Below are 18378 nucleotides of genomic sequence, written 5' to 3'. Positions count from 1 at the left end.
CACAGCATCGCGGCCCCGCGTTTTCACGTGTGCATGTAACAAAGCACAACGAAACTATTTATATCTTTTATTTTTGTTGTAAAAAAATAAAAAATAAGCATAAAATAATGTTGTTAAAATTTTTTTTATTCAATTAGGAATTCTATCTTTCTATTATCAATCTTTTTTTACTAAATTTATTTTAGAATCAAAAAAATTAAAATTTTGAAAAATTGAAGGGTTATTTCGAAAATAATGTTGTTAAAAAAAATATATATTCCATTTGAAATTCTATCTTTCTATTAACTAAATTTATTCTAGAATCTAAAAAATTAAAATTTTGAAAAATTGAAATTTTATTTCGAAAATTGATACGCATTCAAATAATTTCTATATTGATAACCAAATTTTTATTTTATTTATTAATTTTTCTATTATAAATCATGTAATGTACTATTTTTCTTACAGTTGTCAATAATACATTTTAAATTAGATGATATTATAAAATATTTTGGATTTGTTATTGTTTGTATAATAAAACAATTATAAAATGTTAACCAAAAATTTTAATTTCAGTATATAATATTATAGTTAGTTAGGTTGTAATAATTTTAGATTATAATTAGGTTGTAATAATTTGGATTTTTTTAGCGAATTAGGGTTTTCCGCCGATTCGATATTTTAGTGGCCATTTTTTCATCGATTTAGTCTACTCTTTATTGTAGTCTATGTATGATTGATATACTTTATCACTGATAATTCTATGATTTTTCTTTTGTGTGATGTAAATTTATATATAGAGAAAGAACGTCTCAATATTCACAAATTGATGAAAAAAATGAAAGTTAACAATGTAGTACCATCGATTCTTATTGGATTCTTAAAAAATAACATTTATAATGAATTTTAACAATTTCCTTAGATTTTTTTAAAGCTTAATCCAACCGAGTCAGACGATTCCCGATATGGATCGTCGATTCACCGATCCGGATGGGTTTTTGGAGTGCCCGATCGAGGGCACCGATCCGTTTTTTAAACACTGGTTGCAAGGGAATAATATTCGAATATAATTGTTCGGGTTGGTCTAGCCCTTCTTTTCTTTATTTTAAAATTTTTTTACTTTTTATATTTTATTGGCCAATTCTCATTTTTTTGCACTTTTTGAGATCAGCCATTTGCAAAACCAGACAGGTTTCCCAGATGACTGGTTCACCTCACCAATCTACGCTTTTAAATATTGGTCAGATTTTGATTTGGATCAGCCCCTACCAATTTGTGGAAGAAAGATTTACAAAAAATAAAAATCATAGTTTATTTTGGAAATTTAAAAATAGTCTTATATATTTTATATTTACATTTAAGAAGTATTATATTTAGGGGAGCCCACTGGCTCACATGATCATTATATATATATATATATATATATATATATATATATATATATATATATATATAGGGAGAAATGATCCTATAGGACCCTACCCCACCCATGTGTGTAGGACCCCAAAGGATCACCATTAAATTTGGTACATATATCTAGAAAAGTTATCACATGGATGTAGGACTTAACTTTTCTAGAGATCTGTACCAAATTTAATGGTGATCATTTGATATCTTACACATATAGGTGTAGGAGGGTCTCATAGGATTACTATTATTATTATTATTATATATGAAAAATGATCCTATAGGACCCTCCCCCACCCATATGTGTAGGACCCCAAAGGATCACCATTAAATTTAGCACGGATCTATAGAAAAGTCAAGTCCTACACCCATATGATAACTTTTTTAGACATCTGTGCTAGCTTTAATGGTGATCCTTTGAGGTACTACACACATGGGTTTGGGAGCGTCTTATAGGATCATTATTATATATGTATATATAACATTATTAGGCCAAAGTTAAAAGACCCGCATGTTTGTAAGAATAAAGACGGATCGCAGTATTAAATAGGTCAAATTGCCCATCTTTAAGAGGGAGATTTTGAATGTAATGGGAAGCCTATTTATAGGGATAGATTGTGGTAAATTTATTTATTTTTATTTTTCATTTTTTTGTATTTGTTATAAGTGTGTGATGGTGAGATATTGAAGTACCACATTTATGCTTACTCTAATATAGATAAAAAAATAAAATTAAGTAAAATACATATATATATATATAAGGTTGCAACTAGTGTTTCAAAACTCGGCGAGTCCAACCGGACTCACCCGGTTCGACTTAGAAATCGGCAACCCCATGCTGATTCCTGCAATACACGGGGAATCGCCCGTGTCTAGACAGAACCGGGCGATTCTGAAAAGTGAATTGCTCAAGTTACTGTAGCAGGCACGGGTGACACAATAAAAGCATTTGAATCATCAAATTTTGGAGTTTTTTTATCATTTATTTTGCTTTTGCTAATTTGACTCGAATATTACAGCATTTGCAGGTTTTATTGTTCGATATATTGAAGCTTTCAGCTTCAATTTAGATCACAAATCATCGGATTTGTGAATAACAAGGGTTTTTTTTTAGGTTTCTACCTTTTCATTGATTTCAAACAAAATAGGGCATTATTTTTTATAAAATCAGAGGGTTTATTAATCTTGAGAATGTTATTGAGAAGAACTTATTTAGAATTTGCGATTATTTTGGACGATTAACAGCCATATTTGGGTTTGAAGCAACGGTTGTAGAAAAACAGGTAAGAAACTTGGTTTTCCGCCATGCAATCGATTGTATTTAAGTTTTTGTAAATAATTTGTTGATATTATAGGGTTTTGATTTCTTATAGTGTTATTTATCATAAAATGTATTCAATTAGATCTAATTTATTCGATTTGAGGTGGATTTTAGAGTTCAAATGTCTGATGTCAGGTTGGGTCTGCGTTTTTTCTGTTTTTGTTTTATTCCGTTATTTTTGAATTATAGATGAAATAGATCACTATTTTGTATGAAATAAGAGGAAGATTAGTCGTGATTGTGTTATTTATCATAAAATGTGTTCAATTAGATCTAATTTGTTCGATTTGAGGTGGATTTTCGAGTTCAAATGATTGATGTCAAGTTGGGTCTGCGTTTTTTATACGTTTTTTTTTTTTTCCCGTTATTCTTTGAATTACAGATGAAATAGATCACTATTTTGTATGAAATAAGAGGGAAATTAGTCGTGATTGTGTTATTCATCAGAAATTGTATTTTTTGTTGATTTTGGTGGATTTGTAGTGGATTTTCAATTTTGAGTCACGATTTTGTGAAGAACATTTAAGTTTTTTTTTCTTTTCAACCAAACTACAAATATGATATGAATTAAAGTACTATTATGAATTATTTTAGAGTAATACTGTAATTCATTTAATTTTGGGTGTAATTTGTCGGATTAAGCAATTTTTATTGCTTGATTTCGGATGAAGAAGAGTTGTGGCTGCGTTTTTTGATTTTTTTTTTTTGATGATCGATTTTTTTGAAAAATTGTGTAAATGTATGTATATGATTGATAAATATTTTATCATTACCTTATCTTGAATGACTATATCATTGTAAATATTATTTGTGGCATGTATGTATATTCTTAGTATTAACTATATGAATATCATTGTAAAAAAATCGTGGCATGTATGATAATTATATTATCTTGTATTTTTCAATTTTATTATTAAAATTTTAATGCAAAAAAATGTATGTTGATACATAAATTGTATATATATTCGTGATAATTGAGTTATAGGCATGTTTGGAGCTTGCATTTTTTATTATATTATCATGTATTTTTGTAATTGAGATGTACGACTATTTGTGATCATTTTAATTGAGTTGGCCACTATATTATTGTAAATATTATTTGTGGCGTTGTGAATGACTATATCATTGTAAATATTTTTTGTGTCAAATGTACGTGTAGTGGCATTATGGATGACTATATTATTGTAATTTTTTTTTTGATTCTAATTGTGACTTATACAGACTCTTTTTTATCTATAATGTTGATTCTATTTTTTTTCCTAGTAGGAACTAAGTCATGCTTGTCAAATTGAAGATTTGTAACAAGTCCATATGTCCTGGCATTGTGAATTACTATACCATTGTAAATATATTTTTTATTGATACTATATCATTGTAAATTTTTTGTTCTATATGTAGTGGCTGATATAGACTATTTTTATGTATAATGTTGCATAAATAAATTATTTTTGCCGGTAGGAACTAAAATATTTTTACCAATAGAAGTATTTTGTATTAACAATAAAGATAACTTCATGAATTACCCCAACATATTATCACTACACATGGTGATTATTTTTCATGATGAATTGTCAGGTTAATTTTTAACCATTTACATATTAAAACAGTTGAACCATGGCAAGATCTAGAGAAGACCCTGCATCGCAACATGGGGTCCGACTTGATCTCAACAAAAAAGACAAATTTATTTGTAATTACTGTAAAAAAGGGACAAGTAGTGGGGTACATAGGTTCAAGCAACACTTGGCAAGTGCTAAGGGAGATATTTCTACGTGCAATAGTATCCCTAATAATGTAAGAAAATAGATGGCGACCTTTCTCAAGGCTACCAAAGGTAAAAAAATTGCAAAGCAGATGATGGATGAGGAGATAACTGGTTTATATACGCCATCAAGCAGGAATGATCTAGAAGAGCAATATAATAATGACTTGGAGATGGCTACAAGATGAGTTTACAAGAAATGTACTAAAGGGAAAAGCGAGTTTAGAATGCCTGGTGGCTATGACATGGGCATACATCATGGGCCTAACTCAGGCATGCATGGCGGGCCTAGCTCCAGCATGTATGGCAGGCCCAGCTCCGACATGTATAGCGGGCCCAGCTCGAGCTTGCATGGTGGTCCCAGCTCGAGCATGTATAACGGGCCCAGCTCGAATATGTATGAAGGGGTTGGTGACAATATGTATCAAGAGGAACCGAATGTTGAAGAAATTGTTACTGGCTTATCTAGGAGTATCAGTATTGCAGGTCATGGTCGTATAAACTCATTTCTCTCAAAGCCTAAATCACAATAGATGACCCTCAAAGGCATGATGAAAGGTACGAGGAACATGTTAGGCAGATATGTTGATAAATGGTTCTACGATAAAGGGATCGCCTTTAATGCAGCCAATACCCCATATTTCTCACCTATGGTCAACACAATCTAAAGAGTCGAGCCAGGGGTAAAGCTCCCGACTGCATATGAGCTCAGTGGGCCGATCTTGGATGAAGAGGTGGAGAAAGTTAGAAAGTAGATTGAAGAATATAAACAGAGTTGGCCAAGAACAAGCATTATTCTCATGAGTGATGGTTGGTTGAATAACGTTAGCAAAAAGGAGTTTCTTAACTTCTTGGCCTATTCCCCAAAAGGTACATTCTTTTTGTTTAACAAAGACATATCAAGGATAAAGAAAGATGCAAACTTCTTCGTACCACTATATAATCAGATAGTGGAGGATGTGGGAGGTAAACATGTAGTCCAGTTTATTACGGACAAAGCACATGCATGTGTTTCTGCCGGCAACAAATTGATGGATAAGAGGAAGCATCTAGTATGAACCCCGTGTGCTGCACATAGCATCGATCTTATGTTAGAGGAGATCGGTGAGATCAAAATTGTGAAGGATACTATACATGAAGCTAGGTTGACGTCAATATTTATATATAATCACTCTAAAATCTTATTTTTGTTCAGAGAATAGTATAGTAAAAAAGAGATAATCAGGCTTGCCATAACTCGCTTTGCAACATATTACTTAGTTGTGGACTCCATTCGAGAATCTGAAGGTGCATTAAAGAGAATGCTTACCAATGAAGAGGGGTAAATGACGGCCTCTCGAAGTCCAGTACCGGGCTAAAAGTGGACGGCATAGTCTCAAATAAAGGGTTCTAGTCTCGAGTTCCAGTGTCGTAGAGGCCACTACCCATTTGGTCACGGTGTTAAGAATGGTAGATGCCGACAAGAAAGCTATCATGTGCATCATTTACGAAGGTATCGAGAGGGCCAAATCAGCTATTAGGGAGAAGTGTAGTTTGCTAGTAAAGTGATCGAGATTATAGAAAGAAGGTGGAACACCAAATTTGGCTGTCCAATTCATTATGCAAGTACATATATATTTATATCATTAGAATGTTTAATTCTATTTTTTTTTTTTATGAAATTTTAAATGACCTTTCTCTATCTATGCATTTTCTAGGTCATTACTTCAATCCAAAAATTTTCTATTTGACACCTGAACATCTTCACAAGATTATGGAAGGGGTCAAATATATTATTGGCAGGCTGGAGAGAAGCCATCGAAACCAGGTAGCAACAATACAAGAAGTAACATTTAATATTTGGGTAAGAACTTCGTTGAGTTGTTATATTTGTGAGGAATAATATACTAAAACCAAATATTTTGTTTAGCTTGCTATATATAGGGTTGTTATATGATCCTTCGAAACTAGATTTGCTAGGAATTCTCGAACTAAGATGAATCCAGGTTAACCCCTAACTAATATTTTGTTCATTCATATATTTAATCTTATGAATTGTTCTTGCCCTTACAATGCTTTTTGTATTTTAATCCAGTTGAATGGTGGGAGATATATGGCAGTGATGCATCTCACCTAAAGAGGATAGCAATCAATGTGCTCTCTCAGATGTATTTTGTTACTGGGTATGAACGAAACTGGAGTACGTTCCAATAGTTGCACACTACTAGGATGAATCGACTCGATTCAGAGAGGCTTCATAAACTAGTCTACGTTCATTACAACTTAAATCTTTTATAGCGACAAATAAGAATGAAGCTTGAATACTACGGGCCGATAGACTTGGATACAATATTTGTCACAAACGCAACAGAACAATAGGTATTAGAGGAAGAGGAGCCAGTGTTGAGCAAGAGAGCGTTCCCTGAGGCTATTGGTGAGGAAGATCTTGAAGAAGGTGATAAGCAGCATGAAAGAGGAAGCAACCCACCAATATATCCACAATTCATCGAAGATGTCGGTGATATTACACCTAATAAGGGAGAGTAGGAAATGAGGGAGAATAGGAAGGGGGTCTAAGGGAAAATGAGAGAGATGATGATTCTAAGGCCACCCAATCCCAACCAAATTATTCACATATTGAGTCCTAACAGCAAGAGGGTATGAACGAGCACGACAGTGTAGGTGAGCATGAAGAATGGACAAACTTTGGGGATTTTGGATTAGGAGCACAACGAAACACTGACACTCAGAGATTTGGGTATAGTCAGGTGCATACTAATTTGGATGATTCATTTTTAGATCGAGTCAATGAATTGTCACGTGAATTCAATCAATGGCACCAGTGTGACCAAGATGAAGAATGACGCTGTCTGTCATTTTATTTTTAGGTCGTACGTTACGAATACTTAATCCATAATCATTATATGATTATCCTTTTGTGTGATGTAAATTAAATGGTAAACAGTAATTCATGCAGAGAAAGAACATATCAATATTCATATATTCATGCAAAAAAATGAAAATTCTTAATGGAGTACCCCCATTTCTTATTGGATTCCTAAAAGACAACATTTATAATGAATTTTAATAATTTTTTCGGATTTTTTTTAAGGCTTAATCCAACTGATTCGGCCGATTCCCGATCTGGATCGCCGATTCACCGATCCGAATGGGTTTTTGAGGTGCTCAATCCGGGTTACCGATTCATTTTTTAAACCACTGGTTGTAAGTAACCCTGACCTCCTTATACCAAATTAAATAGTCTCATTGTATACTATTCTTTCAACTTTATATACTCTTTCCAAATATTAACATATAATTTTGACAATTTTGGCCTTTTTTGCACGCTGATTTGACAAGAAATGATGCTCCATGTAATTTTGGCTACACATTAATCTTGGATTTATGTGTGTTGTAGGTAGAAATATTAAATAAAAAATATTTAAAGAAAAGAGATTGACGATATTATTTAGATGTATATTCAAAAAATATTATTTGGATGAACTTATGGGATGTTAAGTTGTACTTAAGATTTTTTTGTTCAACAAATTGAGTTATGCATACCATTTTTGTAGCGTAAGAGTGAAATTTGTCATCTTGTGTATGTAGTCATACACCACGTGTGGTTTCTACCTTAAATGAAAAATAAGCAAAAATTTTAAGTATTATAAAAACCTAGAAATTGCTCGTAAACAATTTTTTGAAGATGAGATTTTAATGAAATGATAGCATTTAATTTTGAAAAAAGTTTATACAAGTACGAGGCTCTAAACAAGCAAATTAGAGGCCCTCTTCAAAAATTTCACTAGACGAGGTTGTTTTGGTGCTCAAATATCCTAAAATTAATAATCTTGACCTCAAGATGCATGGTCATGAGAAAACATGGATTTCAAGTTTTGAAAATAATGCATCTTTTAATATATTTTTGGACCGTCAATTTTCAAGATTTTCAAGTTTTCATAGGTTTGCTCAATCTAAATTATCTTTCATAGGTCTGCTCGATCTACATTATTTTTCAAGCTTTAGGTTTTATAATTAGAGATGAAAATATATTTTAAGGGTATCACAAGGATTTCCATTATTGAAACCACATTTCTCGACACTATTTGAAGGTATGTTTTACTTTGATTGTTTAGAACCTCAGCCCTATACAAACCACACCCTTTAATTTTTTTATAGTTCTTTATAGTAGATTAATTTTTCAGTAAAATTTTTAAGACATGTATTCCATTTTTGTATTAATACGTAATATTGTCATGGAAGTTCATTGTAAATTTTTTTTAGAAATGTAAAAATTCATTAAAAAAAGTCATTAAAAGTTCAAATTTTTTTAGAAACCTAGATAAGCTATAAATGTAATTGCAAAGCATAGAACAATGGGAATTAAAAGCACATGAAGTTTTAAATTGGTATTATATTATTGTAGCAAAGATAACATAATTTATTCTAAAATTTTAAAAATTCATGATGCATTGTTTTATTAAAAATTGTAAAAATTATTTATAAGTAAAATTACCATAAGCTTTCAAAATTTTTAATTTATTTAATTAATTGAAAAAAGTGAAAATAAAGGCATTCAGATTGTGAAATTGCATTTCTTTTGTGTAATTCTTTCCTTTTTTTGAACCATACATGTATACATATATAGGATATTCTCCAACAAGATTAATGCAGAAAAATAGAGATTCTTCACATGGTATAGGAGCGAGTTTTTAAATGAAGATAATAGAGATCACCAACTTTATGCCCAATCCCAATTAGTTTCCCCGACTGTCGATGCTACACATGGCATCCAAAGGGAGTGAAAACAACATTACAATTGGAGCGGGTAATCTGACCAAAAAAAATAAAATTTATGGCATTGGAGGGAATATGATAAACATCAAAAACATTTAATTTACCACAGAAACATTGAATGAGCCACATGAGGAAACTGTTACACAACATGAGTCCCAACATGCCATGGTAGAAGAATTGACCGCCCTTGATATGATGCATGCTTGGGATGTTGTCCCTCTTCCTAAAGATAAAAGTGTAATTGGTTACCGGTGGGTGTACAAAATCCAAACTAAAGTTGATGGCAGTATCTAGCGCTATAAGATACAACTTGTGGTTAAAGGTTATAATTAATAATTTGGGATTGATTTTGCTGAAACCTTTGCTCATGTTGCTCACATGACTATCGTTCGTACTCTGATTTCTGTGGATGTTGTTCGTCAATGGCCGTTATATCAACTCGATGTCAAAAATGCATTTCTTAATAGCAATATTGTATAAGAAGTTTATATGAAGTTGCCTCCTGGGTTTCAGATCCTGACAATAGAGTCTGTCGACTACAACGCACGCTCTATGGGCTTAAACATGCTCCTCGTGTTTGGTTTGAAAAGTTTAGTTTTGTTGTTGTCTCCGCAGGTTTTCGAGAGAGCTATCATGATTCTGCCATGTTTGTCTCAGTCACACTTAGAAGACGTGCAAATTCTCCTACTCTATGTTGATGATATGATTATATTTTGTGATGATGAGACCACCATTCATCTGATCAAGCAAAAACTTAGTCAACTCTTCGAGATGAAAGATTTGAGATTATTAAAATATTTTTTGGGCCACGAGGTTACTTATTCGTCTTGTAGGTATTTGCTTTCTCAACTTAAGTATGCCTCAGTTATTGTTTCTTGAGCTCATTTAGCTGATGATACAAATAAAGTTCATATATCTACTGAGTAGAATGTCGAGCTTCATTCTATAGATGGTGAGCTCCTTCCCGATCCTACATTTTACACACAGCTTGGAAGAAGCTTGCTTTTTCTGATCATCTCTCGGCCGAATATTGCTTACATTGTTCATCTTGTCGAACAATTCTTGAGTGCCCATCGCTCTGCATACTTGGCAGCCTTTTTACGTATTATTCATTATATTCGACACACTTGCTTAGGCTTTGTTGTTCTCTTTATCTTCCACTCTTGAGCTTCATGCTTTCATTGATTATGATTTTGTGAGGCCTACTACCGATCGGAAGTCTACTATATATTTGTGTATTTTTCTTGGTGACTCCCTTATTTCTTGGAAGAGCAAGCAGCAAAAACATATTGCTTAGTCCACAGCTGAAGCTGAGTATCGAGTCATAGCTCAAACAATGGTGGAAATAGTATGAGTTTGCTGGTTATTTGCTGACTTGAGTGTGGAACCTTATGCTTCTACTCCCTTATATAGTGATAACAAAAATGCCATTTATATTGTTAAAAATCAAGAATTTCATGAGCGCATCAAGCATATTGAAGTAAATTGTCATTTTTGTTGACATGAATATTTAGCTGGGATAATCTCTATGTACTTGCTAAGTCCCACAATACTCCTCGTTTTTCATGTCTTATTTCCAAACTCTCAATGGTGTACTTATGACTATCACTAGTTTTAAGGGGATTATGAAATTGTATTTTTTTTCTTTTTTGAACCACCATTGTATACATATATGGGATTTTCTCCAACAAGATTAATACAGAAAAATAGAGATTCTTCACACAGGAACCTGCTATTTCAGAAAAATCAAAATAATTTTTGTAAATCTTTTAAGAATTCAGGAAATTTAAAATTTATTCATGACCTATTTTCAAAGCGTAAAAATTTGTTGAAGATAATTTAAATTTTTACACTTTAAAATTCCTTGATAAATAGAACAATGAGTTATCATTGAAGTTTGCAAGCATTCAAAAATCAAAATTCTAAAAAAGAAAATAATCTAGAACCATAATTCTATTTTGCAAATTAGATTTAGAAAAAAAAAAAAGAATATTAGAAAGGAAACATAATGGACTTTTTTTTTAATGTGCTCCCTCGCCATACCAAACGCGCTCATAACTTAACCTTTAGAACCGACCTTAGGAGGCACTGCCTGCTTTTCTCTCTGCAGCTCTTTCATGGAAATTCGATGTATTTTCCTCCTATTAATTTAGTTACTTGTTTCCATTAACATTATTGGCAATACTTTATGCACCCACGATTCCGATCATGGGTCGAGGGCAATGCACCCTGTGACTGTTAAATTCGTTGAGTAACTTTTGGTTTTCCTCCTGATTTTCTTTCTCTAGGGATTATGCCTAAAAGCTACCTCTTTATTTTCTTGTTTTTCTCTCTCTCTATAGATAATTCAAAATTAATTTAGAACTCGAGTGTCTCTGCTGATTTCTTTCTTCAATTGTGTTTACAAAGGGTATTCCTGGCTCTGCAATTTATAGTGTCTCCACTTTGGGATATGTTGCGAGAGCTTAATTAGCTGTTTCTTATGTTAATACGTATATGGCTTCCTCTATTACCAGTAGTAAACTCCTTCGCGGGGATTATTATTTTAGTTATTGGCTTACTATCGACGCTTCTTCGATGCCTTTTTTTCTTTTGTTAAATAGTTGTTTGCGATGCTTTCTGCATCTCTTTCTTCTCGATTAGAATCGTTATGAAACTTGAATCGTATGAGTTCATGGAGGAATTCAAAGTGCGGCGATATTAAGAGTCTATTGGATATTTAAACTTTAAAGGGAAGTTTTTAATGTGGGTACAATGTTAGCTGGATATTGCGTAACTGTTGAGGTTTGTGGTTATTGGTTCTGTTTTTGCTTGTCCAAGAGTGAGATGCTGGCTTCACACAGTTGCATTGTTTTTTTCTTTGCTAAGCATACCATACATCACTCGGAACCATTTCTTGATCTGCGCATTCCAACCTTGCGCAGGTGACATGCTAATCTTCAATGTATCACTCAAATTTTATCGGGACGTCTCTAAAGAGGCATTCCATAGGGTGTGTGACCTACATAGAATGGTGATAGTGGCCATAGGGTGTGTGACCTACATAGAATGGTGATAGCGGCCATAGGGTGTGTGAGCAACAGTTTCTAAGATCCTGAAATCTATGTTGTTATCAAAAAATAATTAGGTCGGGTTTTGTACCATAGCTTAGGGATATTTTGATTTCAACCTCGAACCTTGAGATTGCTTGTTAAAAAAATCACATTTACAATGTTATACACCCCTTAGAAAAGGGAAAAGAAAATGATATAAGAAGAGTAATTAGTTCACGGGTGCGTGTTGAGTTTAATGCTCATGGTATACAGATAGAAAGGATGCCAGATACTTTGCCAAGTTATCTGTAACAAAATGTGGAGCTTAACTATGGTAATCATGTTATATCTAAGTATTGAGTTCTGTTTCACTCAATATTGCAACCTGATTCTGATAACATTACCTGTTAATGATTTGGTTGATTGTTGTCTAGAAATTGATCTCTGGCTGTTTATCTATTCCATTTCATGCTATATTCCCTTTTCTCAAGCTAGTTGTATTGAACTATCAGTTCTATCCTCTTTTTCAATCATTAGTTGTGTTACATGGTTTGTTGACATCATTACTCCCTCTGGTTCATATGTTAAATAGATATTTAAGCACCTCTATATATTACCCTAAAAATATGGAGACATCTTTCACATAGAGAAAACTCCAAGTGGTTTCAAAAGCTTGTTTCTCTCTTCTTTGAATGATGAATTTTCTAATCTATGTATTTTTTAGTAGTTGGGGCTCCTGTTTTCTTACTCATATGGATACCAATTTATGCACACAAAAAGACCGCATGTATGTGCATTGTCACGTGTTCATGCACGTACTTATATGCATGTGTGTGTGTGTAAAACAATTGAGATTGGAAATTTAGAAGCAAATAGAAGGATCCTATGCAAGGGGAACTACTAGGTCGTAGTCTCTTGATTTGGGAGAATTTGCGTTAAATCTCTAATTTAATCAGTTTTTTCCGAGTTTATCATTGTGAATTTCAATTTGTTCGATTGCTTAAATGGATGGAAAACTTGTTTTCGTAGGTTACAAAATTTTCTTCAATCTTCTATATCTTCTTAGCATCTTGATGAAATTTGTGAATTTTCCATTGCAGGAATGGTGCCTCAGCATATGGGAAATCCTTCAATCTCTGCCAAGGAACTTTCATGTGCACATGTTATGTTGCATATTCCCAAGTTGCTATCCTTCATCTCCATTTTATTTTCTTAGTGTAACCCAAATATTTTTTTGAGAAAGAAAGTGCAACCCAAATAGTGAATACATAAGAATTTGAAAGTTTATGCTGCCGAGGTTCCATGGATAATTTCCATGGCCAGCTTCTCCCACCAGGTGTTGAAAGATTCCCCCCAGCTTCTTCAAACACAGCTTATCCAATGCCACCTTCTTCAAGTGCATGCCAGACTTCCAATAATGTTGAGCAGCAATACTTCTACTATCACGGTAATACTAATTTGTTTCCTGTTCCCCCATTTAGTGCAACTTGTCATAAAGCTCCAAACGACCAGTTTCATTCCAATTTTCCTTCATCAACTCCCTTTAATTTTTCCCAAACGCAACCACCCCCTTACGAGCCTAACCTTAGGCATAACTACCCCCAAATAATGATGGGCTTAAATCCCAGCATGCCAAATCAGGGGCCGCAAAGTTCTTCATATTTTTATGGTGTTCCACATGGGGCTGTAGCATCTGACGGCCAGTCTAATGGACGAAATGTTCATTCGCAAGAAGAAACTCCTCAGGGAGGTGTTCCCTCTCTTTTATCACAGTCAAGCATCAAAGACGAAACTCAACAACATATACCTAGGCAGGTACCTGCATCTGCAGAGTTGAGCATAAATAAGGAAATCCTATTGGAGGAGAAGAATGCTAATGTGGAGCCAGTTGGAAAAACAAACAAGTTCACTGGAAATAAAGAAGTGGATATTGATAGGGCTGCGCAAGATGCTGTGCTACACGAACAAGTATGGAGATTTTCTTTGACTTGGTTTTAGATGTTATATTTTGTTGGCTAAAACATGTATTTTGGTATGCAGGAGATTGCTACACAACAGATCATACAAAATCAGAGGTTAGTTTATCCTGTATGTTCTATATTCACCTTGACATTCTTTGAACGTGTAGTGCACTCCAATAAAGTAGCATTTATTTCACAATTTCTTTATCTAATTTTAGTGTATGATGAAGGCAAGCAAGGGATGCTGGACAAATGAAGGATGAAAAAGACATTCTCTCTGAACGCCATGATTCCAATGCTTTGAAGGTGGGTAGGGATATTTGGTTTATTTTTATGGCAATATTCTATTCTCATTTGATCTGTTTTGGGAAACTATCACTGACCAGGTATGTGAAGCCAATCTCCATTACTATTTCTGATGACATTGTGTTACTATTTTTCGAATTCTTACTTTCTTTGTACAGGAAGTTCTGATGAAGATGACTACTGATCATCGTGCAGAGATGGCATCCAAACGTGGAAAATTTGTTCAGCCTGATCAAGGTTGCCCCTTGTTTCTAGATATGATCATTTACGAGAACAAGCATAATAATGTGCATGGCTACAGTTTCTCCAAGAGTTTCATTAATCGTGGGTCTTAACGTGGTCTTGTCCTACTCATGTCATTTGTTGGAACAATTAAGTTGTTAACAGTTTCCTGACCCATTAATTTTAACTATTTTTTTTTATAGTCTAATGAAAAATATTTCTTTGTTGTTGGATACCCATTGTAACTTAAATTGACATTGTAGATGTGATCAGTGTGAAATCATCTTGATTTGTGTGCTCAACAATTCAATAATAATAATATCATGAATCCCTATTTAATTATCAAAGATAGAAAAAGGAAAAACCAGTGTACACTAGTTACTGTGGCAAGGAAAAAACTGAATTAAACCTTTTGTTACTTCATCAATTTGGCGCCCACTGGTGACTGCCCTTGCAGACATCATTTCAACAATAAAAAAGATGGTTTAATGAACTTAAGGACTCAATCAATAATGAAGGCAGAATTAAAAAAATTGAATTCAAGCATATCAATCATCGCCAACCATGACAAATCCCAAGAGTTCTAAGAGGAACAAACCTATAGAATACAGGGATCATCCATCTCACATGCATGAACCTCCTCTTTTATTTGCCAAATTCCATCCATGGGATCTGTAATGTGAGGATAAAGGACTGCCTGAGGGGCATGGATATTGATGTACAATGTCACAGGGGTACAAAAAGGAGCATCAATAACATAAATTGTCTAGAGTCACTCTTAGGTAATGATTATCTTGCTGCAATATACAGATGTTAATGTTTGTTAGACCAGTGAAATACTTGTTTTTAGACTAAATTGCAGGCATTACATTACGTTTATTTTTTAATATATCTGCTGTGGTATTACTTGTGTTAGATACCTTGAGTACAAACATCTAGTTTCTTTTTTGCATGCAGTTTCTACGCGTTTTTTTTTTCTTTTTTTTCCCCCCTCTTCCCCCTGGGGGATCTTTATTGAAATGTCAAGTGCCAGTCCACTTGTTGAATATGAAGTAGATCTACTATACTTGTGCTACTAATTAAATAAGAAACCAGTGGTTTCTGTTGCTTAGCTCAAAATTTATGGATGTGCCTCTTGCATCTCATTTGTCTTTTGTGAAGACTAGGTTTCCTGAGTTTCTATTATTTTTTTAATGTAATTATTACTGGAAGTCTTCATTCTTGCAAATGAATAACCATGTGCTATTCTTCTAGGCAACGTGGAAATCGGGAACGGATATGGTGTACCGGGAGGTGGTGCTTATCATGGTAGCACAAAGCTTTCAATGTTCAGCATCGAATCCAAGAAGGGTGATCACTGTTGCAAAACCTGGCCTCCTCCTACTTTGGAAAAATATCTTAATTGGGCTAATTACATGCTGTTATCCAACAGACAAATCTGGGCATGCTATTCTTGGAGTGAGCTCAGAGAATGGTGAAATGAGCAAAGAGTCGGAGTGCATGGTGGAAAGGAAAGAACTGCCTGAATACCTTAAGCGGAAGCTGAAAGCTCGGGGAATCCTCAAAGATGGTAGCACATCTGGTGGTCCTGCAATAAATGAAAATGCAAGTTCTTTCATGCGCTTTACTCTCCAAGATACCTTTCAGTACATTGATGTGCAGTCACAAGCTTCATCGAATCGTGAAATGTGTTTTGATAGTTCTTTTGTTTGTGTTTACTGAATTTCAGAAGTTGACAGATATTTGCTCAACTCATGTGACAACATCGGGAGAGTTGCCGCCCGGTTGGGTCAGTTTCTTCATTACCCTTCCTATTATGGACTTTCTTGTTGATGCTTGCATTTCTTATTCTAATCATTTGTTATTAGTGTGTAGATTTGCCGTGTCTTTCAAATATGTTGTTAAAGTGCAGTTGACTGTGAGTCTATTTATCAACTAATTGCTAGTTAATACATACCTTGTTGGTGTCTGTACACGACACCTGGCCCATGACTGAACTAAAACCTCAACCTATTCTCATGAGTCTAGTTCCCTGCAGACAAAAACAAAAAAGAGGCACCAAAATTGACTAACCTGTTGCCTTTGGTGGTTTCCTGGACGACATGATCAGCTTTGGACACCCAAGAGGAACAAATAAACAGGTTCTTAATCTCATTGAGATTTCCTTCAAGATGCTAAGATAGTAGTAAAGCATTAAGCATGAATGTTTAGTAAACAACGTCTAGGGCACCGTTTTCCACCTCCCAACATTGAGGTCAACCCTTACTCAGCCAACAAAGCACCTTGTTTGCCCAAAGGTCCTGCATAGCACCACCTTATATCCCCTCCCTAGTTGCTTATAAAAATGATTGGTTCCCAAGGTTTTCCTTTAGGCTCTGGTCAAATTGCTGCTTAAACTGTTAAATGTGTCTGCATATCTTTTTAATCTCTATTAAGAAGGTCTACTCTAGTGACTAAAAAGCTATCATAGTCGACCCACTTATTTGCCAGATATAGCACATGCATAAAACAGCAAAGCAGAAGAGGTGTCGGAGTGGGAGGAGGCTGAGTGGGTTCTGGGTTTGACACTAATTGCAGTTGAGAATTCTTTGGATGGAACTGACATTGATATGTGATGATAGACTGAAGTTGAGAATGCTCTGGTCTGCCCAGCGGTTAGGTGCAGTGCTGTTGTTATTGGTGGCACCCATCTTATGGAAGGATTGCGGAGCAGACTAATGGTCGCCAACATTACCAGTAAGCCCATGGTCTCGGCTTCATTAGTCAAGTAATCATGGCCACCAGTATTGGAGCTAGTGTTGTCGAGTGAAATACCAGGGGATGTGCAATTATTGGAGGAGTTGCTTCAATATGACAATGCTTCATGAGGAGGAGTTAACCAAGGCTGCATAGCAGTAGCTATGGATTGCTGCAAAGAAGAATTAGCTTGCTGATTGGAATTTTTTAGCAGTCGATTATCAAAATTGGATAGCCCAATGGGCATAACAAAATGGTGCGCATTAAAAACATGTCTAGAGATGTAGATATGTCGATTTTTTTGGATTAAAACATCAATACTATTTATAATCATCGGCATAGCCTACAGATCATCATGCTTCAGACCCTGTTGAAAATTTGTTACACAAGGTCTTGTCAACATAGACATTGCAAATGCAACCAGAAATTTTAAAAAAGGCATAACTTTGATGATGCCCATAGACAACATAATAAGGTAATAGTTCACCAAGCACCTTTAATTCGCCGAGATAAAGAGTTGTATTGAAATGCCTCACTCCAAAGATCGAAAGAGACCTCGCTCATATGCATATGCCGGTGCGATGGTTCTTACTCTCAGCTATCCTGTTTTGCTTTGGTGTGTTGTGTGGACAATGTTTTTATGATGTGTTCTATTATCTAAGAGGACTTGGTAAATACTATGGATGTAAAATGCACCCCCACCATCACTATGAAAATTAATAATCTTATGTAAGAAGGGACTTTCATAAAGAGATGGAAGAGAAGGGGTGAAATCAATAGGTTTCCAAGAAGTAGGTGGTGGAATTTAAAAAAAGAAGAGAAAATAGACTTATTTAGGGATAAATTAGTTAAATAAGGAAAATAGAACTCTAAACA

General features: G+C 34.3%; 1 protein-coding gene and 1 non-coding gene across 13 annotated transcripts in view; one reads left to right on the top strand and one right to left on the bottom strand.

Moving 5' to 3' along the window:
• Positions 1-11214: 11214 nt before the first annotated feature.
• The window catches only part of LOC18428068 (WW domain-containing protein), a 32252-nt gene continuing 25088 nt past the window's right edge, over positions 11215-18378 (top strand). Inside the window, exons 1-9 of one of the 12 annotated variants that reach the window (XM_088855099.1) lie at positions 11269-11375; positions 13378-13724; positions 13968-14245; positions 14318-14352; positions 14469-14544; positions 14703-14781; positions 16021-16116; positions 16199-16371; positions 16496-16555. In XM_088855099.1, coding sequence (XP_088711225.1) covers positions 13580-13724; positions 13968-14245; positions 14318-14352; positions 14469-14544; positions 14703-14781; positions 16021-16116; positions 16199-16371; positions 16496-16555 — 942 coding nt within the window. In that variant the 5' untranslated portion in view covers positions 11269-11375; positions 13378-13579. Of the gene's footprint in view, positions 11492-11821; positions 12030-13377; positions 14246-14317; positions 14366-14456; positions 14545-14702; positions 14782-16020; positions 16117-16198; positions 16372-16495; positions 16556-18378 lie in introns of those variants that run through there. The other 11 variants (XM_088855100.1, XM_088855101.1, XM_011622835.3 and 8 more) reach the window with 11 other exon arrangements.
• Positions 12124-12228, bottom strand: LOC148779046 (U6 spliceosomal RNA). Its single transcript, XR_016048702.1, has one exon. It is a non-coding gene; the product is annotated as a U6 spliceosomal RNA (small nuclear RNA).

This window comes from Amborella trichopoda, chromosome 13, assembly GCF_054954075.1.
Source record: "Amborella trichopoda isolate Santa Cruz 75 chromosome 13, AtrichopodaSantaCruz75HAP2 v2.0, whole genome shotgun sequence".
Taxonomy (NCBI): Eukaryota; Viridiplantae; Streptophyta; class Magnoliopsida; order Amborellales; family Amborellaceae; genus Amborella; species Amborella trichopoda.
The sequence above is the reverse complement of the archived record's forward strand: the minus strand, read 5'-3'. Positions and strand labels throughout refer to the sequence as shown.